The 26,588-nt window shown below is 33.8% G+C and overlaps 1 protein-coding gene across 1 annotated transcript in view; it reads right to left on the bottom strand.

Moving 5' to 3' along the window:
- ADAMTS6 (ADAM metallopeptidase with thrombospondin type 1 motif 6) overlaps nucleotides 1-26,588 on the bottom strand; it is a gene marked incomplete at both ends in the record, with an annotated part of 144,844 nt that overhangs the window by 49,176 nt on the left and 69,080 nt on the right. The window contains 3 exons of the mRNA XM_079548422.1: nucleotides 5,476-5,583; nucleotides 16,928-17,069; nucleotides 26,246-26,392. Coding sequence (XP_079404548.1) covers nucleotides 5,476-5,583; nucleotides 16,928-17,069; nucleotides 26,246-26,392 — 397 coding nt within the window. The remainder of the gene's footprint in view (nucleotides 1-5,475; nucleotides 5,584-16,927; nucleotides 17,070-26,245; nucleotides 26,393-26,588) is intronic.

The raw sequence follows: 26,588 nt of genomic DNA, 5'->3' as shown, positions 1-26,588 counted from the left end.
AGACACACATAGAAAACACAGTGAAAGACATGTATCTGTGTTCAGACCATGAAACAACAGCATGAAAAGATTCTGTGTGGAGTTTAACTGGTACAGCAAAACCAAGTTTTCTCTTCTCATCCTAAAGCTCACCTAAAGTCACCTCAGCCCCAATAGTATGGAATTGAATAAAATTAAATGAATTGAAATTGAAAAAAATTAAATGTAGCCACTGCAACAGACTTGAATTAATTTGGATTTGCATGATACCAGGTGAAAATACAATTTAATCTGCAGTCACAATTCAGAAAATAATAATAATAATAATTAAGGTTTGATATTAAGAAGGATTATACAGTGTTAGTCAATGAAAATTAATTAAAAATTTTAGGTTTCCATTAGAAATTTCTCTTTGAATAGAAAGTACTTTAATTGTCAAGCATATCAAAGCCTATGAATGTACACCTAATACGCTAATAATGAAATGTGTAACTCATCATCAGCAAATGCAACTAGTTACAAAGCAGCTTTGCATACATGCTACCATTTAACATTAATAAAAGTGAAAACTAACATTATTTTTCTAGCCACATCATCCTTTTTTCTCTCAATAGATTTTAACTGCCATTATATTATATACTATAATATATATTTATATGATATATTTTTATATATTATATATCATATAAATTGTATAATATATGCTATAGATATATATTTTTTATATTTATATTTATTTCTTTTTATATGTTGTTCTTGAACATGTTTTGAAGAATAGCTGCTACAATCCAGCATATTTCTGTTTATAAACCTCTTTCTCTACCTCTAAAAATGAAAAAAAAAACCCAGCATTTAAGTGTCCTCACAAAGTGTACAAAGTGGAATATTTGAAATCTCAGGTTCAAAATTGCCTTTTCTATCAGATCATCTTTTCATCTCAGCCTAGATGGTGCTGTATTTTAGACCTGTGACCAAACAGTGTTGAAAGCACTGTTTACTGACCAGTGCCTCACGGCCTCAAAGCTTTCTGTTTCTCACTTTGCCCCTCTAAGTAATAGACTGGATATGGACAGGGACAGGACAGCTGACCTGAACTGGCAAAAGGATATCCCGTAAAGCCTAGAATATCATATTCAACAATTAAACTGGCATCATGCTCAGCAATAACACTGCTGGGGTACTTCCAAGGCAGTTATTACTTAGAGGCTGGCTGGGCATTGATCTGCTGATAGGAGGTGATGAGTGACTGATTGCCTCTGCATCTCCTGTGTTTGTGTTGTTCTTTTTTTTTTTCACTTTGTAAACTGCCTTAATCTCAACAGATGAGTTTTTCTCACTTTTACCTTTCTGATTCTCTCCCTAGTCCTGATGTGGAGGAATGAGCAAAAAATTGGTGGGACGTTTAGCTATCAGCCAGTCTCAAATCATATTTCTTTAGAAAAAACAAACAACAACAACAAGAAAACAACAGCAAAAGAAAAAAAGAAGAAAAAAAAAAGAAGGACATGAGGTTTCATAGAGCTGTTCTGAGCAAGAAAGGGTTTCTTCTTCTTGCAGTTCTAAATTTACAACTTAGAGACTTACAACCTTCTGCCAATAAGCAGGCATCTAGCAGAGGAAAATACTCTTAATATGGAGTAGCTTTTAAAATCAAGACTGTCACTGAGTGCCAGTCTAACACATAAAGCAGTTCATTTAGTAAATATATACTTTCTGAAATGACGGTGTTCTACAATAACTGTGGAATGGAAAATAAAGTTAATTCATGTGAACTAAGTTTTCTGTCTCTCCTCATTACAGTGACAAACTAAGTGATAATCATTTCATTAACTAGAAGACAATAATCACTTTGCAGTATTTTGTTACAGAAGCCACAGGAGTACATAAATAGTTATCTAATACGAAGGTCAAATGCTAAAAATTAGAATGTTTCTAAGAGTAAAAATGTAAGTTAACAATTTAGACTAAAAATACATTATAGAAATAATATAAACATTTCCAAAACAAGATTTATAAATAAAAGAATAAATAAAACCCAAATCCATTCCACACATGTACAAAAAGAAAAAATGCAAATAACCCAATTCAGTGCTATTATGGCTCAACACAAGAGGCTGCTGCATTTTACCTGCATTTTACATTTCCCCAAACTTGTATAGAACCCCTGTTCTTCATACTGTTCTCTGCTTTCCTAGTATTTCCTTCTTCTATATTTCCAAAGTCCTCTGTAAAAACTCCTTCAGTGCTGGTTTTTCTCTTCTACTGAAGTTAAATCTGAAGACCTACCATGCATTTTGATGTCTCTTGCACATTTTCTAGTGAAAATTTGTCTCTCAGCTGATACTGAATCTCCATCTAATTAATTCAAAATGTCCAAAAATTTGCATTATTTCTAATAATGTAATGATGAGGAAAGGACTACAGAGTGAACAGTTTTTGAAAAAAATATATATATAAAAAAATGGAGGAAGTGACAGCTATTTGAGAAATGCAATCTTTTATTGAAGGTTTAAAGCTGAAAAGTTAATTCTCCTCTCCCACTAGAGAAGGAACTTTCAATTCCTCAGAAATGCAGAGAGACAGTAGTGATGCATTTCAAAACAAACTGAATGTGCACAAGATTGCAACTCTGGATAATATGAGCAGTCTGGGATTCTTTTTATAGAGATCATTAATGGTGAAAGAAAATATGTTACAAAAAAATCTGACCACTTCTGTAAGAATTTTAGATATTTTATAACAGCATGCTTCTCAAAAACTCATAGAGCAAACACTGTGATACAGAGGAAAATTTATATCATTTTACAAACATAGGAAGAAAAAAGGTGAATTCAATTTATGCTTGTCATCTCAGCAAAAGCAATGGATTTTCAACCACTAATTTCTACAATTTTTTTTTTCATGGAAAACCGATGTCCAGTAATAACTTGAATTTATATCTACATACTCCAAATATTCAAACTTCTTTCAGTACACTGTGTTTTCTCATTTTGCTCATGTGCCCCTTGTTTACGTGCTTAGAAAGGGTTTATACAATGATGTGAGACCAGAGAGAAGCTCCATCTATTCTTGAAAAATTACTGCAAGATTTGGGAAAAGTATACCTTTTTGAACCCAACCAATGTATGAACCCCTTCACCAAGGCTTGAAGGTGTTACAGAACAGATGGTCTGTCAGCAGCAAAAAAGCCCTCACACTATTCTATCTCCTTTTATGCAGAAACAGCTGAATAACACTATTCTATCTCCTTTTATGCAGAAACAATTGAATAATTTATGGAAAAAGGTCTAAAAATCCTCAGTCTTATGCAGACATTGACTGCATTTCAACACAAAGAGTTAAAGTTTGGCACATTTATATAAGCAACTACAATAAGGATTATAATACAGTGTTAGGCAATTTTTACTCTAGAAATCCCTCCTAGGTCTGCCAATAAGCTATTAATGCACACTCCATCATCAAATGATCACATTTTGCCTTGAGTTAGTATTTATGCAGAATTTACATCAGAGTAACTAAAAGCAGAAATTAATCGTCTAAATACAATAAAGTACTCTGGGATCTTGCTCCATCTTTAGAACAGGGAATGTCATTTATTATCTATTTGGACAGAGCCCAGCAAAATAGGGCCTAATTTGGTTGTGGCCTTTAGGCGTGACTGCCATATAAATGTTACTATTATAATAATAATAAAGTGTTATTGCAACCTATTATTTTCTCCTTAGCATGTGGTGAAGAGAAACTACATAGTTGGAAAGATCTGTGTTTTCTGCTTATTTGCTAACAGGAACTATTAATTTACAGGAACTTTCGAAGTACATAGCTGCAATTGCCTGCACTAACAGTTTAGCTTAGTACAATAATACTGATACCCACACTTCTCCCTAAAATCTAAAAAGAGAAGGTACTGGACATGTTTTGTAGAGAACTAATTGATTGGAGCCTCTGGTAAATGGACACAGTAACTGTCTTAAAGTGTCTTGACTTCTCCACTGTAGTTTAAATGGCTTGAAAAATATAAATTGAGGTAAATTGCTCCTTGTAGCTGACAAGCAGTGCTGGTTCCAAAATAAACCTAGACTGTTGATTTAAGAATAAGGCTCCTCGCATTTTCTATTACTCTAATAAAAGGTAACATTTTCAGTAAAACGTGAAGGTCTCTCTATTTTCATTGGCTAACTCTATTTTTTAAAATGACCCCTTCAATGAATGTATTTAACATGGTTTACCAATATTTCCAAACTCAGCATGGAAAAGTCATCACAATGGTGCTAGGTCATGGGCCCTGAAGGAAACCATCAGCAAGGATTAATAAACTGTGACAGCTGCCCAAAAGCTTTCATTCTATTTAAACATCTGATTGCAAGTCAAAATGCAGTGTAATCTTTGTTGAAACTAGCTTAGCTAGCACGGCAAGAATCAGAACAGAGAACAGATAATAGCAGTCGTTGTTAGGAAAAAATCCAATCTGGAGCAGTAAATCTTAATGACAGACACAGCAACACTCAAAAAGATACTAGAAACTGTTTGATATAATAAGCTGTCATCATTTTGCAAAAACTTGCATAAAAGTTTTATTATCTTGGGAGCTGGCAAATGGAAGTAACTTTTTTTTCCAGTACAAAACCTGTAAATTAAAGATCAAATTATTTTTCACTCCTCTGAAATCTATATAGATTTTCCCTTGCAATTGAGAAAAACTCCATTACTATTCTTTATTTAAAATTTATTTTCAGAATTTTGTCTGAAACTACTGAAACATATTCAGTGTTTGAAAATCAAAACTCATATGTTCAGAGATACACAATAGTATTAGACTTATCTGTTGCAACAAAAAACACTGACTTTTGGTAATTTTCTGTTAAGTAGAAGAGCAAAGCTCTTCAAAGCTACATAGTTATGCAATATTAAATAATTCAAAGTCAGAACAGGTTGGTCACTGGGAAATACGGACTTTCAGAAACCACTTTTAGTAAGACAAGCATTTTTTCTATATGCTTCTATGGTTCACCTAGTGTCTGAAGGAATTAAGACTCTTTTATCTCCTATGAGAATAACAGAATTCAGGCTCTAAATCTTTTACACATTTTCAGAGTCTATGAAAGACCTACTATTGTAACAACTCTCTTGCTAAAGTTCTGTAATATTTCATAAAGATTAAAAGACAGAGGTTTTACAGAAATAACCCAGAAAATAAAGAGAGACTGTGCAATTGTTTGTTTTATTTTGTTTTAAATTCAGGAAATAAAATTATTTAAGTTGTATTACATATATATAAAAAACTGTTAAATAACTTCCGCACAGCAATAACATTAGAATGCTAATGTATTCAGATCTCTCCTTTTTTAAACTCTTACTTGAACGTTAGGACTTTAATTTTCTAGTTTTTCTTCTTGTAATCCCCAAACAATAAATGACCTCTAATTTTCTAGTTTTTCTTCTTGTAATCCCCAAACAATAAATGACCTCTTCAAACAGTAAGTTACTTGTACTCACCCCCTTTTCAATGCTTCCTGTTTGGCAAAGAGTACCTTCAGCTGCTGGAATACTATTGGTAACACAGCGGTTACTTTTGCTGAGACACCAGAGCTCTCTACACACTTCCTAGGAAAGAAGGCAGAAGCAAGTTGATCAGAGTAACAGACTAAAATTGCTTCAAGTCTTCATATGAACACGTACACAAGACTTTGTTTTGAACATACTGCAACGGTTTGGCTGGAGAAATATGTCTAGGGGGTTTTAAAATACTCTGTAGCAATTTAATTGTCACCATATTCTAAATACAAATATTATGCCACAAAAATTCTGGAAGCATCAAGCTGTAGAAAATAAAAATGTGATTTTCCTCAGCCACTATGCACATAGTGTTTTGTCACAGCAGTTTCATCTAAGAAACATATTTACTTTATATTTACATTTTAGTGCTGTTGTAAAAGCACTACTGCAAAAAAACTTGCTGTGGTGTCTCCATTACTAACATCATCTGACTTAAAAGATCATGGTAAAAGGAAAGATAATGTCAATGTTTAAACATGAACCAGCAAGATTTGTTTCCTTCAGCTTAAACTTAAAGGTTTCTAAGCTTGGATTACTTGCAATCCTTTTCTGGAACATATGTTAGAACAGTACATATTTACAATATTAAAATATTTCCTTTAAGTATTTTAGACTTGTGGCTGGTATTTCATAAATAATTTAGCCTTTCAGATTTCCTCCATCGCCAGCATTAAACAATTTTTCCAGGAGTCTTTTCTCCTACAGTATTTTCTCATTTGTTTCTGTGCATTTACTCATTTAAATTAAGTCAAGTTCTATTGACATTACAGATGCATAATTAAATATGTGAGGTTGAAATTCACAGTGAGAGCACAACTCAAAATTGGCTAATGACTTGGGAAATCTCCATGGGCACTTCAATTGCCCTTCTCTTGAGCTATATATGTAGAAGAGAATTAGAAATTACTTGCTTTTATAGTAACCGATAATTTTTGCATGATAATTTTTGTTATATTCCTTTTGAGATCTCCATAGGGCTTAACAACCTGCTTATAGATATTTTCTATTTCAAAGTATTTCTGAAAAATTGAAAGATATTCACATCTTCAAAATCACCTTGTGATAGTCATTACTATTACATTAAACATCTGCTTAAAATTATATCCCAAAATAATTCCTGTATTGGTTATTATGCTGAATCCTGGTACAAAGAGCAAAAATGAAAACATGGTATGAGTAAAATAAGTTTACTAGCCTCCCATCTAGATCCTCCACAAATTTACTGCTTGTCTGACGTAATGAGTAACTGGCATCTAGCCTTTTCTGTGAACCTCATTCGGAACAACTGTTAAGATTTTCCCTAAGATTCATGTTTCTTGCATTGTACTGCATACAGAAATGGTTTTAAATATTGTTACCTGGTAGCCACAACAACCGTTAAAAAGTACAAGCTTCTCTTGAAAATTATTTTCTAAATTTAAAATCAGGTGGTGTCACTCTTATAAGATATAAATATACTGTGCATTTACTTTCATGACTGGTAGAAGCAAGCCATCTTTTAAAAAATCAATTAAAAATATACCATCCTAGAACTAAAATTATGAGTAATCAGTAATGATGGAGAAATTCCACCGAACATTTGACAATTTGGCCAAAGACAATTAGTTACATTAAATTATGCATCATTTGGTGAGTGGCTCTATGAAAATGTATGAGAAGAGATATTCTTGAGCCTCTTATTAGAAATATGGTCCCAGGTAAAATCATACCTGCTGCCAATGAAGAACTACCTGCTTTCCAAAGTTGAATTTATTTTTCACTGAAGAAATTAAAACATGGTAAGTATTTACTTAAACCTCTGAATAAAATGCTTTTGCCACTACAGTTGTAACTTCTTCAGACTGAGACATACAATCACAAATACACTCTAAAAATCAAACAAGGAAATCACAGAAAATATCACAATTTTTTTTTCCAATAATTCTTTTGATGATGAATTTTATAAGCTTTAAATTGTTTCAAAATTCAACACTAAATCAAAACCAAATCTAAATCAACCAAGAATCTAAACTTAAATCCAGTATACATTTCAAAGTGAGAATTCAAAAGAAGTTCCTTTCACATATGTTGTCAGGTGCTCTTGTGATAATGTCTTACTTTTTTGCAATTTAATTGCTCATCTGCTCTGTGCATGACTTGGATTGTCACACTGTAACTAAAAGTGTCAGACTGCAATGGCTGTACTTGTGATTCATTATCCTGTACTCATTTTTAAACAAATCAAGATCACTGGTTTAAATTAATACCTGTGTTGACTTTAAGAAGTGTGGATCAATGTTCAGAATATCAAAAATTGAAGTGCATTAGGACATGAAGATTTCAACCAGTTCAACACAGATAGAAGAAAAAAAATTGAATTTGGACAACTATCTGTATTTTGAAAACTTCTATGTTTCGGGGTGGTTTGAATCCAGAATGCTGGTTTGGGCTCTGGTTTTTACATGCAGAATTTCACTTGTGATATACCTACACAAATACACCATCCATATATTAGCACAGCAAAGGAAGTAATAATTAAAACATGTATTTCATCATCAGGCTAACACCTCCAAAAAGGAGAATATTTAACAAATACTCCCAGACATTTAAAATCCAAGTAAATAATCAGTTGAAATTAGTGAAGTAATGGACACAGCATTCAGAATTATTTTAGTAATTATGTGTTTGCAAAATGATTTAAACAATTTTCTCTCACCTCCCTACTTCATAAAACAAGGAAAATGTTTTCCTTTTTCCTAAGTTATTTCAGGAGACAGTATGAGAAACACTATCACAGCTAGACGCTATTGCCGACATGCTCTGTTAGTCCTTACTCAGTCCTTAATTTCAGCTCGAGTTTTTCTCAGCAAATCTCCAAAGGCAAACAGAAAGGAATTCAAACTGAATACAGCCTGTATCACACTACTAATACTTAAGCAAAAACCACTGCTTAAATCAGAAAGGAGTTCTGTTCAGGGTCAGACATTCAGTACCTTAAGATCCTGATTTCCTTAAGGAAAACTATGTTAAATATAGAGGACTTGTAAACTAAAATAACATAATGTATCAACTTGCAGAATAAAGTTATACTAAAACAAGGAAGTGAAGAACACATTTCTGCAATTTCTTTTGATAGAAACTGTATATTTATTTAAAAGGTTATTCAATTTCCCCAAGTGCATTGCAGTTAAGAGATAGAGTAGAATTTAAAGTACATTTTCTATCACCTTGTATATGAAATTAAAAATGACATGAATAGTGATTTAAAAACAAGAGATCTGAAAATAAATGGCAAAATTAATCTCTGGTCTTATTCCATTAAATGGGAGTACTATCATACCATGTTCATTATGTTTATGGCTATGTCTTCTTTATTTTCAGCTAATTTTGAACAGAAAGAAAATCTCACCAAGGTGCACAACATTTTCTGTACTTCCTATCAACCCTCTACCTCATTCTGCCTCAAATTTATAACTACTGATTTGAGGTATTTCCTTATTACTACTACCATATCCGTAATATCTCTAAGCAGCTGTTATTAGTAAATCAGGCTGAAAAACCTATGAGAAACCCAGAAAGGTCAGGCCAAAAAATCATTGTAGAAAGAATACTGCTTTTCCTCACACATGCACAAGTACACACTCACCCACGAATGTAAGGTGATGGCTTTTTAGGGTAGCCTTTTCTTTGTTGGTGGAAATAAGATGAGATTAACAGATCTTTTGTGAACATTAAATTGTGTGAATATTTTACTATAACTAACAAAAAGAAGCATAATCTGACAATTCACCAATGATCTCGAAGTCAGACTCCATGTGTGTATTCAGTAGTTATTCATTTGTAAAGGAAACAAGGGAAAATGTTCTAAAAATCCAGGAAACATAAACTGAAGCTGAGGCCTCTCACAAGATCAAGACAAGATAGATGACAACCTGTAACGGTGTATCTTAGGGCTCCATGACTTCAGTTTGGAATTCGGATGCTTGTATTTGCAGTAAATTAAACAAAGCTGAACCCATCTAGAGAAAAAAAACAGCAAATCAAATTATCTTCCTTTTGCCTAAGTGTTATCAATGATGGAGCCTCTTTCTCTTGTGTCATGCAGAGTTACATATAAGCATTGCAAATTATGTAACATCTAAGCATCCTAATTAATTATAATAAATGGTAACAATACAGCACAACGAAAACTCAGTAATATGAGCAAAGGTCAACTTGCTGTGCTGTTCAGTTTTTAATATTCAACACTAAGCCTCCAACAGAAGTTAGCAGTTTGGCCCTTAAGTAAAAAAAAAATAAGATAGAAAATACATTTACAATGCATACTAAACTATGATAATTCGGGGCACTCATACTTAAATTGCATATTAAATTCCAGAAATCTAGGGACTCGTTTTTTTCATAAAGTTTTAAAAAGTTAATCAGAATTTTATGTTTCTATAGTTTATTTCATCTACCATATGCTGCACCCCTTGATGAGCATTTGCTAAAACACAGCATAAAAATGATTTGCTTAAATTATAGCTTACAATTCAGATCTGAAAAGTATCAGCCCAGAGTATTTCCAGCCTCACTGCTGAAATTCTAATGTTGAGACACTCAAAACTAGAAGGCTGATTATATATTAAGGGTGAACTCCGGAAGGTTCAAATATAAATCTAGTTCAGATAAGCACCCAAAAGTTACCATTTTAGTGCTCTGCTACCAAATGCTCATTAAGTGGTGCAGCATGTTTTGAATAACATGCTGAAAGAATGTAAAATAAAATCTGTAGCTTAAGTTGTACATTTGTATTATGTTACCTGAATGCTTTCCTAAACATTGGGTGCTTATGTGAACCTTACGGAAACTACAGAAGCCCCAGAAGTTCAATCACCTCCAAGTAGCATCTTCCCTTTGAAACCATGCAATCCTTCTCATCATTATTCAAAACACAATACAGAACCCAGAGTCTCACTATTGATTCTTGTAACCTCTAAGACACTACTACTGCTTTGATCACTGGCAACCCTTTGCCCTTTTCAAATAACTTCAACAAGATCCACAGTTTTGTGAATGTCTGTGACTCTTCTGAGAGAGAGAAAAAAAATGAAAGAGACAAAGAAAGAGGGACAAGGAGAGTGTGGAGGTAAGACAGTCATTGGAAAGAAGAAAAAAAGGATAGTATTGTGGTGGCAGCACTGTGGGAACTTTTTTAAGATTAAACAATGATGTAAAACCACCTTCAGATTCAGGAAGAGGAAAGCTTTTGGAACTTCTCTATATGCATCCTAATCTTAAAGAAAAGATTAAATTTAAGAATAAACCTGAAAATGTTTCAAATGTTCTTGTTTACAGTATAATACTGTTAGTCCTTACACAAGAAAAGCTTGAAACTTTAATCATTCAAAATGCAAAAGACTTCTAATACTGATTAGTGATGTTGCATTTTGCAGTCAAAACCTTACAAAATAGGGAATAATTTAAAGCTTGGTAAGAAAGAATATTAAGATCAGATTGTCAATTCCTCTGCCTGCACATATTAAAAATACAATTTGTGAGCAATGCAATGTAAGTCAGCATGACTGACCTACTTCTGCATTGCTAACAAGCACCAAATAAAGAGCAGCTTAGGGACGGTGTAATATATGAAGCCAGATGAGAAAAAAAAGTCACTTATTAGTGAGGCAGTATTAACTCATGGGTTCATGAGCACAGAATTTGTCATAGTATGAACAAGAGAGAGAAAAGAAAGGAAATTGTAGACTAAGGAGAAGATACACCTCCGTCTTTCCCTTCTGGAAAAAAAAAACCAGCTTCCACAATGTGCTTTTATCTAAAAGCCCCAGGTCACATTAAAAAAAAAACTATTTGAAAAATTTGTTTATGTAGAGTAATAACAAAAATCATTAACATTAAAATTTGCATCACATAATCACAAGGGTGAATTATAATTCATCCTGCTTTGTCTTAGAAGAAATTCTGCAGAACTACTGTAGAACTACTGTGTATGGAAATTTGTTTACTGTACTGGATTTTAAAGTTATCTGACCAGATAAATACTATTTTGTTTTGCTCATTCTAACTCAGTTAAACTATTCTGCCTCTGAAATGGTATGTTGGAAATTAGGAAGCAGGAAAGGCATGACAACTCTGTGTTCTGTACCTCTGCACTTTCTAAGCAACATTCTATTAATGTTCATTATCTTTATGGATACTCCCCAGAAGTCATTAAAAACTTCCTAGAGACAACTAAAGCAAGGGGATCAACAGAAGCCAGGAAATATCTTATTTTGATAAAAGTATCTTCATTCTTCCTGCTTACAAGCAATAAGTTCATAGTTTGAACTTCATCAGTGCTTCAAAACTCAGTTACAAAATGTGAATAATAGCAAATCTTTGATTTTTAAGTTATAAAATTGTATTAGATTATGACAAAGAAGAGATCTATCTGTCATAAACTAGGATATATACTTGATACATTAAGCTCCAGCATGAAATACAAAGTTCTGCTGATTTGAGTGAAGCCATGTACTCAAGGTAGCAACTGCCTCATTTCTCTGAATTAATGACACCAGTGAAGATGGAAAAGGATAAAATGGAAAAAATTTATCAGGGAATTGCTAAGCACTATCTCTGAAATTCATGCTAGCACCCAAGAGCTTCTCAGATCATAAAATGCACCACAGCAAAATCAATCATATGCATAACATATTAACTGCTATTAAAATATATGAGGTTTCAGCTCCTGTCCTAAAAATGTGGGGACCAGCTCCAAAGCAAAACATTATTATGAACCACAAAATCTGCAAGTTACAGTCAGGCATACTACAGATATTATTTAAACTCATAAAACAGAGACATTTAAAGTCAAGACTGGAATTCCTTCCTGAGTTAGCCCAGAGACAGCCAAGAACCAACCATGCAGATGCACAAATGTGAAGAAGGTAAGGAGTCGACAAAAGAAGTTCTCTTTACACTCATTTGAATAAAATAATTGAATATGTTTCTGAACTACCAAGCCATGTGGGACACAGAGTACAGCCTAATCGAACCATACTTAACAGTCAGGAGAGGAGAATTCACACTGCATCATCCTGCAGGAACTTCTTAATTTCTTCTTAATACCCTCAAAATCTCCCACAACACTGCAACTAATAAGATACGTGAAAGCATGCAACACCTTTAGGAAAAAAAAGGCACACGCCAGTAGTAAACGGTGAAATTTCCACCAATATAATCACCAAAAATCCAAAATTTGAGACTCTCCTGTGTCTCAAAGAATGAAGACCACTCCAAAAGTAATGCCTCTTATTTATTTCCATAAAATCACAATGGATATGAAGAGCACAATAATGCTCTTTGATAGAGAAAATTCTCAGCTACAAAACATTCTTTTTCAAAACTATTAGCCATGCATTTTCACAATGAACAAGAGTCTGCATGCCATACTTGTAAAAATCTGCCCCAGTAGACATGATCTACTGTTTCACAGATGCTATGATGGCATTATTGCTAAGAAAATGTCACACAGTCCATCTTTAAATGGCCTGCACAAATCAAAGCCAGAAGGTGCCAAATCCAGACTATGAGGTGGGTGTGTTAGGACAGTCCAGCCAAGACTGTCATATGGCTCCATGGTAAATGGCCTGACATTATTGCACTGCAAGGGAAAGGTTGTCATATTCTCTGGCCGCACTCCGGAAGTTCAACTCCTCAACTTAGTTTGCATCATAATGTAACAGTCAGAGTCAATGGCTCATCCAAGTTCCTGGAAATCAAGACAAATCGCCTCTTTTCTTTCCTAAAACACAGTGCACATCTCTTTATCCCCTGACGGCTGCATATTGAACTTTTTTTTCAGACATGGAATTCACATTTCACCACTGCATGAACGGCAATTCTGACTCCAGCTTGGAGTGGTGACACCATGTATCACCACCAGTACTGATGTTATCAAGAAAAATGAACCCTTCGGCATCGTTTTGGCTCAGTAGATCCTGACAACTTTGCGTACAGAGTTCTTTTTATTCCTGTGAGTACTCATGACACCCACCTAGCACAAACTGTCATATTTCAATATTGACACCATCATTTCGAGTGCATTTAAGCTGATATGCAGCTCCCTCTGTTGTTTCCTGGCTGTAATCTGCTGATCTGCATGGATGACCTGATCAAATGCACTTCTTTTCATGGTGTGACAGCTGTGCCTCACCACCCAGAATGTGGTGACTGTCAATGAGTGCCATATTTTCCACATGGAGGAACTCAATGACATAGCTTTCCTCCATACACACTTCCATGTCAGACATCACTTATTCAGACTGCCCCACTGCTGCCTTCTGTCACACATCAACAAAATCTAACAGAACTGGCAGGAAGTCAATCTCTACTCCATAACACCAACACCCACCTCTGATGTCATGGAGCAAAATAATAAAAAAAGAGGCATTATATTTGTAGCAGCCTAAATATATTTAAGTATCGTCACATCAACTCTCAGTTCTTTATTCAAACTACCTATTTCTTCAATTCAATTCCATGTAAGTGCTCCTGTATCACAGACTGTTTAAAAGCATAAAGAACAATGCAAATTTGACATTAGAAAATTGCTATCAATTTGGAAACAATAATAAATATGCTAAAACAGCTCTGTGAATTCTTGCCTGCCAATGTGCTGAATATTTGAAGAAAATCTGATCAACAGCTGTAATACTTTCGCTGGAAGTTTTGCTTGTAAGTGACTGAAACAGAGAGCTCCATTAAGTCTAGTTCTGCTTTGCAGAATTCCTTGTCAGTGAACACACACAGAAAAGCAGTCTTATGGTCCCTTCAGTAATTGAGTTCAATTTTATTTATTAGTTAATCATTCAAACACCTCTTCAAACACCTGAAGTTCCTAAGTGAGAGACAAAACCACGTATTTAAATGAAGAAAAGCTTTTCTGAATTAGAACTTAATTTATGAACAAAAGCAACGAACAGTTAGAATAAAAATACAATGGACTGGATGTGGAAATACAGGAAAAAAAGCAATGAATACAGATCGTCATCAAAGCTATATGGCCAAAACAGGTAGTTTTTCTAGAGGTTAGTAAGACACACATTAGAGCAGAATTTCAAAGACCTTGAATATTTTCTAAATTACCAAATGCCATTTTGACACTTATATCAGAGCCCAAAGGAAAATTTTAATTCTTTTGATCTGAAAGTATGACAGTTTCTCTTGTCATGTTTTGCTATTACAAATTAGTAAAAAACATGAGCAAGAGGAAACAGCAACAAATTTTTTCTGGAATTCCTTTTATTTTAGAATTTAACTAAACATCCTTCCTGGAAAATTTGCTACACCTCTTCCTTTTTTAGCAGGCATTTCAATAAGAAAGGGCTGACCACTAGAAAAAAAGTCATTACATCAACCAGATACACTGTTATATAAAGATTTTTATTATTTTTTCTCATTTACAGTTGCATGCTCATTAGATTGAGATCCATGAATTATTTATAACATTATGTGAATATTAGCTCATACAGAAACATTCAAAGTTCTAACTGTTTACTTCTGATAGTGAAAGAGTAGAAGAGAAAATTTAACTTAACTTTCCCTGGTATTGCCATCCAGCTCCACTATCAGTTCTAAATACTCATTCTTCAGAAAATGTTTTTCTGGTGTGAGTATTTTCCATCTGTATTCTTTCCCTTCAATATTATTACTTCAAATCTGTTTGATCATAATGATGGCATTTTTAGAAAATCACAGCTGAGGCAGATAATGTTTCTGGATGTCACCAGGCTTCTGAAATATTCTGATATGGAAATACATACAGTTTACATTCTACTATTAAAAATAGGACGTTGTTTTTTTCTGAGACTCTTGTAAGTCATGCTCGTAGACAGCATGTAGTACACCACACCAATTCAGAGGACTAGTGATGTCACATGAATACTTAACTTCTTCTAACCATTGCTTTAATTTAGTTTCAACTTTTTTTTTCTTTTTTTGAACTATAGGAGAATTCCTTTATAAAACTTTATAAAAAATGAAAGCAGACTTAGTAGACTCTGCAATTACCTACATGTTCAGTACTTCTAATTGTCTGCATTTTCAAATGCAGTGTCTCTCCAAAGGCTACAAATAGCAAGTTAAATGCCTACACATTTCCTTAGCCTGAAAACAAAGAGTATGAAAATCTGCAAGAAAAAGGATTAAAAATTTTAGATGTAGTGACAGCAAACAAGGCCATTAGAGAACAGTGGTGGAATGTGAGAATTTACAGAGGCACACTAAAGGCCAAGACAGGTTTGATGAGGATCAGGAACAGAAGACCCTGCAAGCTAGTCAGCCAGCTACGTATAGCTTTTAAAATCCTCTGCACAATGCTATCTGTCAAAGAGGCATCCCAAGAAAAATAACGTATCTATCAGCCAAGGGTTATTTAATATCCCTTTAATGGACATTCTTTGGAGCTATCCTTTACAGAAGTAAACAGAGTAAATTTCATGATTATAATTGTTTTATTTGAATAATCAGTAATTAAAATATTAGTAATTATTGATCATTCAATTCAATTAGTTAAATGACTTGAATAATCAATAACTAAAAACATAGTAATATTAGCTCTGTATTTTTAAAGCATTCAAGATTTTTTTATTTACCGTCAGTGGATTATTTAACAGTAAGTGTAACAATGTACATAATTTTACTACGTATTTTGGGCTGCAATGTTTTCTTAAAATATTACTTTAAAATATATTGCATAATGCCCTAAAATATTAAGTATGCAGGTTTTTACTACTCCTGTAAATTTTTTTTACCTTCAATACTGCACACTGGTATTTGCAGCCAAAGCAGTGCTAGTACTTAGCTATTCAATATGTTATTCAGTCTAGCTTCATGTTACTCTGCTCCCATAACCAATTATTCTTCTCTTCCAAAAGAGCTCTGAACGTGAGAAACAACGAACTCATTGTCAGCAAAAAATAAAACAGACCTGATAAATCGATAAAAATACAAACGTAACTTCAAAATGTAACTTTCAACTGAAAAGTTAAAGTCAACAAAACAGATTTCATATTTCAAAATTAATAGAGCATGAGCGTGATCCCATTTAACTGAAACCAGTGAAAATTATGTAATATACTTTACAAGGAGCAGGATAATATGTTCTGGGCTCCTTTCTATCCTACCACTCAAGAATGCTTCTCCAGCTCACTGTTACACACACATCTGGGTGTAAAATACATACACAAATGACTCAAGCAAAAGATGCAGCATAAAGATTAAAATGTACCCTTTGCTTATTTATGATAGTACCAGATAGAACACTGCTGGGAATTCATAACCCACTAGTGCATCTAACTAAAAATTTATGCTATAAAAGAATATATACAAATGACTAAGCAAAACACTCAGCATAAGGATTAAGACTTCTTACCCCATATTTACATTGGCGGGATGTTGCTCCATACTGGAAGCGACATTGTTCATCAGCATCATACACCTGACCTGGGGCCACAGCTGGATAAAGAAAGTCACGCTTGGGAGGTTCATTATCAAGGCAAGTACCACGGCCCGAACTGTTCAACATAAAGGACCAAAGGAATTAGGAATTCTACTGACTGTAAATCACAGCAATGATATAATGCATCTAGCTCTTACTTTTAACAGCCATGGGTGTGAAACAAGTATGATTTCAACAAAAAAACCAGAACAATGGTACACCCACGGTAAAAAAACATAATTAGGGGGAATTAAGAGATCAAAATAATTTTTCATTGTAATTATTAACAAAAATGCTTATTTAGGTCATATGTTATCCTTTCAAAAAGCATGATAATTACTGAGCCACTCAAGACTGATTTTCAATTCTGTTTAAATGTTCCTACTTGTTTTCATTGAAGAATAGCTACATTTGGTCACAGAAAGAAAAATAAACAAATTAAGCAGATAAATTAAGTTTATAATTCTTAATGATCTTTTTGACCATTCAAACAGGCAAGTACTTGAAAACATAACAGATACACACAACTTAACTGATTTATATAAAACACATTTAAATTTCATCATGAATAAATGTCCAAAGAACTAGGACTGTAACATGCACTATTACTCCTCCATGTGAGAGAACAAAATAGCTACAGTGATAAAAATTGTTCAGAATCTTAGAATTTACCTCTACTTGGGTGAGTAAAAGAATGTGTATGGATTTAAAGATAGTTTCCATTGCATTTAACTAAGATCATCGTCTTTCAAAACTTTCATATTCTTTTATAGTCACTGCCTTTTTTCAATGTATGCCCATATTCAACCACAATATTTTAGTGTAGTGGAACAAATAACAAAGAAAGCCAAAGGCAGATGGAGTTCTTTCGTTTAGAATACTTTATACTTTGCTAAATATAATTATTCAGTTTTATTTAGTCAGTGAGCATGAAAGAGGACAGATGCTTTTTTACTCTCATTCACATGTGAATAAGTGAGGATTTTTAAAGAATTCTTATGCCAACACTTCCAATTTTTTTCTGACATTCCTACAAATTTTGCCAGCACTTATGTTTTTTTTTTCCAAATCTTTTCCATGCATCTTGCCAAAGGAACATAATTTCAATAGTGAGTGCTCTACACTGTTTTGTGAAGATCTCCAATTTTCTACTTCTTTCATCTGCAGATAAAAACAAAAAGGCTCCTTTTTAACCGTACCACTAATTACCTCATCTTAACCTTAATTTGTCAATTTCCTCAAAATATAAGAGCAGACCTTGTGGAAAAGCCCAAACGACCACTATCACATCTGAATACACAGCAACAAATTCACTAATCAACTAAGTAATAATAATAAAAAAGCTATTCAGGTTCTTTCCCAAAAAGTTCCATATGATTCACCTGCACCTCCCCCAGCCCAAACCAAGGCATAAAATCCTTCCTTTCACCTAATCAGGGCTTAAAATGTTAAATACATGATTCTAGCATTAAAAAGTAACGCACTTGTCCCTATATTCCAGTTGTTATTACTACAAGTGCATGCATTTGGCTGAAGTTGAGGAAACTATCATAGGTTCTTCTGAATCTAAAGCTTTTCAGTTTTGTATTCCATGTGCACGAGGAGTACATGCTAATAATTCCAATATGGAAATAAATCAAATACAATCTAAGCATTCTGCATTGTTCAAACCAAACTGCAGATACTAACTTGTTTAAACAAGCCATGGGAAGCTTAACATTTAATGCTATATATGACAAGAATATCTCCACAGATGCAACTAGTTCAGAGTTTGGTATGTAATACATAATCCTGTAAAAAGACAACCATTTAAAAACCTATCATTACCGTTGGCCACAGGCATATAGATCCCTGCACAGATTAGATTAAAGATTAAAATCTTAATCTTTAAATGTACTGAAGTTGACTGGGTGTCACGAGACTGTTTTCTTTTTCTGCTCACCACTGCAGAGTGCTTCCTAGCTGCACCACCTTCGGCATTACATCAAGGCCTTTGGTTTTTGGACATTCTCTGTCTCATTTAATTGATTTATTAGTTCAATTATTTTGTATTGTATTATCTCACATTCTGCTATCATATTTAGTAAATTAGCATTCTCCCTTAGCTCGCTGCCACTATTTTTTTATGCCCATCTGCCCACCTTTTCCTTCCCACTTTCCCAGGGCATGGGTTCATGGGTCAACCCCTTCCCATTAGTCATGGAACAGGCCAAACCAGGACAGAACTGTGACATTCTCTGAAGACAGCATTTTTATCGTAACAAAAAACAGCTTTATTAATAAAAAAGCAAGAAAAGGTCTAGTAAGTAGTAACAAACTTATGAACTACTTCTCTCAGGTTGAATATTAATTTCTTTTTCCTTCTGCTTCAGTTTTATTATCTCTTTCAAAGAATTTGAAAAAAACGGGTGTTACAAAATCAGTGGGGGAACCTAAAATGAAATGCTGTATGTGTAGATAGTGAGAATGATAAAGACTTTTCAATACCTTCATTTCTGCAAATTTAACTATTTCTACTCACCAACAGTTTCACTGCTTGTGATTTTTTCTTACATAGGAATTGAATATAAATTTAAATAAAAACAACACCCACATGATATCAGAGACAGAACATTTGTATTTTTGAAGAGGGATTGAGTAAGTCTTCATTGTCTGCTACAGAAATAAGATGAACTCAAACTCAAGACACATTCTGCTTACTCCACAAGATACTACACTGGTACTCAAGCATTTTCTCGTTTTCCTAAGTTAATTTCATTAGTTTATATGGGGCACATTAGGACTATTTTCCATCACAGAATTGAAAAGCTTCATGCCATTTTACTGTTATTAACAAAAGTATTCCAGTATGATGTGTCAAGAAACAAAAGTAAAGTAATCTATAATGAAGTTCAAAATTTAATTTGTATTACAATATTTCAGGCTAGAAAATTAATCTTATTTCTGTCCGAAAGGACACCAAGGATACTACATCTTTCTTTAAAAGCTCACAGTCTCAAAGTTTTCATCACTGTCAAACTGATTGATCAAAATGACAGCAACAAGGGACTCGATGCTAGACTCTTTAGCATATAACAGTGACAATCTCTGTGCAGTCATCACTTTCTATGCAAGGCTGCTGAGAAGAAAAACCACCCAGGTAGACCCTTCAGGGTTTATGCTCATGTTAGACTATTTATTCTCACATATCTCAGGAACATACATACTTCATTAGGACTCCTTCAATGGCTGAGGAAAATACCCAGAACATTAGCACAGAAAATGAGTTTGAGATGTTAGAGAATTAGCTCATTCATTATAATACATGCTTGCATTATATTCCAGCTAAACAATCATATAGATAAACATTTAGATAGTATGCATAATATTTTCTTTAATCATATTACAAAATTTCCCATAAAAACATGGAAAATACCAACACTAAAATAACTTAAGTATAAACAGTGCATTTATATATTTACACAGCTATAAAAATATGAATTACTTATATACCTATAAATAACATTTGGCTTTTTTCAAAAGACTTACTGCATATATACTATATATTTTTCCTGAGTAAAAACTGATTTTTAAAGAGTACCAAGATATATTTCTATATGGGGTACAGAAATTGCTTAACCTGACATTAATGAATAAACTCTGCAAACTGCTCAATAATCTATAGATAATAACATATAAATATTTGTATAATAAGGGCATGGGTAATGGAGATATGATTCAGAGTGATATGTTTAAAATTAAAAATGAGATAAAATAGGATTACTAAATGCAAACGGTGTTGAACTCTGAGAAATTAAGATACTGACGTGGATTTACTAGACTCTTATGATATGTTCTACTACTTTTCAGCCTTTTACACAAGGCTAGCTCTATAGCTGAGTAGCTATTTCATAGCAAATACACTTCAATTTTGCACAATGTTCTTCTAATGCTCATTTTCTCTTTTGTTTTTTAGTAAATAATTTGTTATTTCTTTAATGCATATTTCACTCCATGCTATGTTCCCAAGCATTCTTTTCTTCTTCTGATTAAATATCCAGCACCCTTATTAGGAAAAAACCTACTGAGCCATCTATCAAAATCATCTGTTCTACCCACCAAAATCTACTAGTATCCATCCTGGAGAATTGGAGAGACACTAAAAAAAAATCATCCAATTTGTTCTATTTCCATTTCATCAGACACTCTATAGGAACCTGTGACTAATTCTGCCCTTTACAATTTACTTAAATTAATAAAATAAAAAGAACAAGTAAACAAAGACTATTATTTGAAAAGTCAATAATCAGAAACATATTGCAAGCCAGTGATTACAAAAACTGGTTCTCTTCTTTTTAAATACAGCCTTTTAGGCAGAATACTGACTTTTGAAGACTTTAGATCTAAAATAGTTACAGACATATCCTTTTTGATCCTTATTTGTCAGCAAAAAAAGTCTTCTAATCTTTAAAGTGAAGGAAAAAACTATAGGTCAACAGATAATAACGGATGTGAATTTTCTACTTTTATTTGTACAGAAAGAAATGGAATTTTGATATTATTAATGTGCCTTGTCTTACTAAACTAGTCTCCTGGAGTAACAGGGCATATCTGCCATACAAAGTACATAAGGCATATAAGGAAAGTATCTTGTATTATCTTGCATATTCACTTTTATGTCTGAGATTCTTGGTCAGATGATGCCTGAACACAGACACTTTTTTTTTTTACATCATCTCTACGAGCTTGGGCAGCCTGGTCTAGTATTAAACGTGAAGGTGGCCCTGCATGTGACGGGGGGTTGGAGATTCATGATCTTTGAGGTCCCTTCCAACCCTGGCCATTCTGTGATTCTGTGAGCTTCCTTGCACTGAAGTATTTTTGGCTCAATTCCAGAGCTAGAAAAATCTAGTTACTCAGAGCTAAATCCTGCTGTATGGCAAATCTAGAGACTCTCCAAGAATATCCTGTGACAGATCTTACTTATTCAAATAGTTAAAAGAGTTAAGGCTCTTCTTCATTCCTCTTCAAAAGACAAAAATACCTTTGAAAGACTGAGCTGGTCACGTGGCTTCTTGTTAAACCTTCTCCTATCTGACTGATAAGATTTAACAACTAGAGATTAATGACTCCAGACATCAAGCAGATTAGGTTATTACCAACTATAAAAGCAACTGAATAATGAAATGAAGAAGAAAGTTCTCTTTTTTAAATCTTGGGATCTGCATGGCCACGCCCTAGACAAATAAAGACTGGATAAAACAAAACTTGCATTATATATATATTATATATGCATATATATATATATATATATAGCATATATATATATATGCTGCACTCAATGAAGTTTTACCAATTGGTTTTCAACCACAGACAATAATTTTAGGGTTAGTTCACTTCTCAATGAACAGATTTTAGTTTCTACATTTCTCACAGGAACCTTTGTCTTGTAACACTGTTCTCTCACTCTTCAAATCTTAGTGAGTCCTTCTTGTATTTAATTCTATATAAAGTTTAATGAAATTTAAAGCCCCTGTTAAGCATGCTAAACAATTCAGGTGATAAATTAAATCCAGTCCTTCACTTTAACCAGAGCTTACAGCCAACAGCTATTACCTGCTAGAAGAAACGTTTTCCCCATTAAAATGGTTCTCAGTTGCCATTTCACAGCCTGGGCTATCAGGTCATCATTCTTGGGAGTTTTGATGGACCTATTAGCAATATACACAGCTTTGCTTTGACTTCATTCCCATGAAGTCACATTCACCCTCTATCTGGCTGTCTCACAAAGTAAACTCTTTTCTCAACCAGAGTCTGGCTGAATTGACAACTTTTAAGTAATACTTAATGGCTATTCCTCAGTACCCTCAGTCTGGAAAATTTGTATCCAGATGCAGATCTTAAGAAGTCTTGAGAAAGAAGAGGGTAACACTGAGGTTCTGCTTTCATTGTCACCATGATGACTTGTTTCAAAATGCTTCTGCCTGATGAGAAAGGACAGCATGGCATCAACACTACAAAATAAACACACAGTACAAAACTGTGCGGTTGCAACGCAGTAGCCCAAGTCAGCATACTAACCTAGATGCACACTAACCTACCTTACCACAGTGAACAGTTACTGAGCTTCTGAACAAATGCATTCCAGCTGCACTGGGAGTCATGACTACTCTGCCTCAACTTTTATGGAGACCCATGCTGATAAATCTAAAATATGTTTTACCATACAGACTCATGACCTCACATTTCTTATTGAGTATGTTTGCATTTCATTCCACAATGCTCTATTCTTGATGTTAAATATAACTAAGTGAATTCAATACAAGAAAAAAAAAAATACTTGTCATCCTTTTTTGTTGTTTACTGGTTCTGTTGCAGATGTTTTCTCATTTTTTGATGCAAAATTGAAAAAAAAAAAAAAAAGGGCAGTATAAAATCTGTGTGGAATAAACACCTGCAGACAGAGATAACAGTGCCTTTTGAGGCTTTGCCTTTAAACCTCTGAATCAGCTGTTTCCTCATCTGCTGCTAAGTTTTGAAGAGAAATTAGGAAAAAACAAAAATCGAATAATTTTTCCTGTCTGGATTCAAACTGTTCAGCTATTACAGGGGCAGGCAGGGAATTGCTACTACGTGAATCTCACTATTTTTCTCCGCTTCTTGCTCACTGATCATTACCTGAAAATGAAAAGCATCTGCCATTAAGGCTGTTTTTACCTGAACAGATGGGAAAACTGAGGGGAGAGACTGGAAGTTTAAGAAAAAAATATTCACTCTTAACTATTATTTTACCTTGCAAAATCAGGCAATGACTATTTTAAGAACAAAAGCATCAATTCATTTCTAGGATATTAAAAACCAAAACAAGAAGCAGCAGCACAGATTTATAACAAAACTCTATCTGATCACGTTTGAGAAATCTGAGTTTTAAAAAGAATGCATAAAAACCAAACAGCTAAGAACAACAGAAACACATTCAATACAGTATTATTCTCCCTTTGTAATAATGTAAGTACAATTTCAGTGGCATCTCACAGGCTTAAAAGTATCAGCAACTTAAAGAAACTTCACTGTGCTTCAGTGGAATGGAAAAGAATATCAAAGATGCTAAGAGTAAATAAAATAAATAAAATCATTTTAACAGAGTAGGAGAGGCACAAGCTAAATTTTTTTAACAGACATAGCTAAAAACTGACTGATCACTATATAAACAGAGGTAGCAAGTAAAGAAACATGAAAGGTTGTTCAGAATGAAATTTAAAACTATGAAAAAATGTTCAGCAGTATTATATTTTAAGCATAATACAAGCAACAGAATTTATCATGTGTTTCCTTCTCTAAGGACATAAGTAAAAAATACTTTACCCATGGAACAGTCGTCATCAATTCATAAATCATTTTCAAAAAAATTATGAATTCAAAATGAAGTTTAAAAGAGAGTGACAAATAGAAGGAAGACTATAAACAGCAAAAAATGTAATAGTAATAGACAAATCCCCAGTACTACAAGAAAGCATAGGAATATAGGAAGCTGGAGCATAGGAAGTTCCACACAAATGTGCATAACAACTTTTTCACTGTGAGGGTGATGGAGCACTGGAACAGGCTGCCCAGGGTGGTGGCTGAGTCTCTTTCTCTGGAGACATTCAAGACCCACCTGGACACCTACCTGTGCAGCCTGCTGTAAGGAGTCTGCTTTGCAGGGGGGTTGGACTCAGTGACCTCTAGAGATCCCTTCCAGACTCTACAATTCTGTAAATCTGTGATTGTGAGAAAATAACTGAAATGTAAGCTGGTGGTCAGGGTTATTGGTAGTGTGGATTAGTCTCATAGCAGAGATGCAAAAATCCTATTCTTTCAAATAGCTGAAGTTTGGCTATATAGTATACTAGAAGGAGTACTATAGAGAGCAGCTCAGCTGAGCAGATATGACTGGCAGCTATCTTGAAGGTTTTTTTTCATACTGCTCGTGTTTAATTAAGAAAGAAGAAAAAAAGAAGAAAATAACTTATATTGTTGAGAAATCAGCATTACGCACATGTGGGATAATTCATTCAGTATGATTTAGTCTAGACACTCGTTTAAACACTCCAGCACATAAAAGTGGGTGTACTGTTCAGTGAGGTGATACAGAACACCTTAACCTGATACAGTAACCAAAACCAAGTATTTTCCTCTCAACAACCCCTAATATTAACACATTCGATTATGCTCATTATACAGACAGGGAGCCCAAACACATCTGTACAATTCAGTGATTCAGTGTGATAGTAGCTACATTTGAACCAGCTGAAGGAAAACGTTACTGGTCTGGATGGAGCCCTTAGGAAACAGAATTATTATTCTGAAGAAACATCCCTGAAAAAGGAAAAGTTCATTTTGTTCGTAGAAATCCAATGACTAGAATATTTGATTGGTTTAAGTCCACCTCTTAACACAAAGTGATTGAATTTCTGAACAACTTTTATTTCTTAAAGAATAATTTCACTGATGACACTGCACCTGTCAATCAGTGTCAGCCTGCTCCCATGAACCCACTGTCTCATACACATTTTAAAAACCATTATTAACTAGTTGTCAGTGAACTCACAGTTCTGTGCCTGTCTTTCAATTGCTAACTACACACAACGGCTTCATTATGCATCATGTAGAGAATGAACACATTTTTGATACTGATGTATTTTGATTATTTTAATTTTTTTATGCAGAAGTAGAATTTTTGGTAGGAATCTATTTCTGGATAAAAATCACTATAGAAGTATAGATTAGCATGGTTTAAAGATATTAATATAAAAATCTATGACAGCTTCAACTCTGATTATTTTCATGAAAGTTGCCAATGAATACAGAAAAACCACAAGACTACACAAAAAAACACCTGAATGGGAGAACAAGGAAAAGGGCTTGAACCTTGTTCCCTTCCTGCATTTCCTCATGTTACACATATATTTAAACAAAAAATTACTTCCTGTTAATCACTGACAAATTCTCATCTTCCCTATTTCTCACCTTGAGATTAAGTAAAGAGAATATGATCACGACTTTAAAATGTTTGAATAGATTAAAACTTAACACCAAGAAAAGGGGAAAAGATTAGAAGCTTTTGCCAATACACAGGAAAAGAGCTCTACAACGCAATTCTTCACTCATTTGTGCTTTTACATTCTAAAAACATAAATCATTAGAGCCAGCCACTGTATATTTACTAAGTATTTATTCTGAAAGGTGTGAATTTTTCTAATAACTCATGATTTTTCTTGAGAGATTACTTACTCTAAAAAACTGGTGATATAATCCCGACTGCAGGCTGACCAAGAGAAAGGATTGGTGTTTGCTGTAATATGAGCTGCCATTAGTTTTGCTGCTTCGTGACCTTTGGTCCCACAGGAATTTCCTATTCCATCATGGTTCATGCCAAAACTGCCCAAAAGAGGAGAAAAACAGTTCATTATTCTTCTACAGCATCAGACATCTCATAAAATTAAATGTGATTTTTACAGAAATCATATTGGACCTTGGAGAACACAGTCACTATACGAGAATTCCAAGTGGAGAATTAAGATCAGTTATGTTCTGTTTAGTTTACTCAGACCTTGGAATGCTGTACAATTACTTA

This window comes from Tetrao urogallus (assembly GCF_951394365.1).
Source record: "Tetrao urogallus genome assembly, chromosome: Z".
Taxonomy (NCBI): Eukaryota; Metazoa; Chordata; class Aves; order Galliformes; family Phasianidae; genus Tetrao; species Tetrao urogallus.
This window is presented reverse-complemented; position numbering and strand designations above follow the sequence as displayed.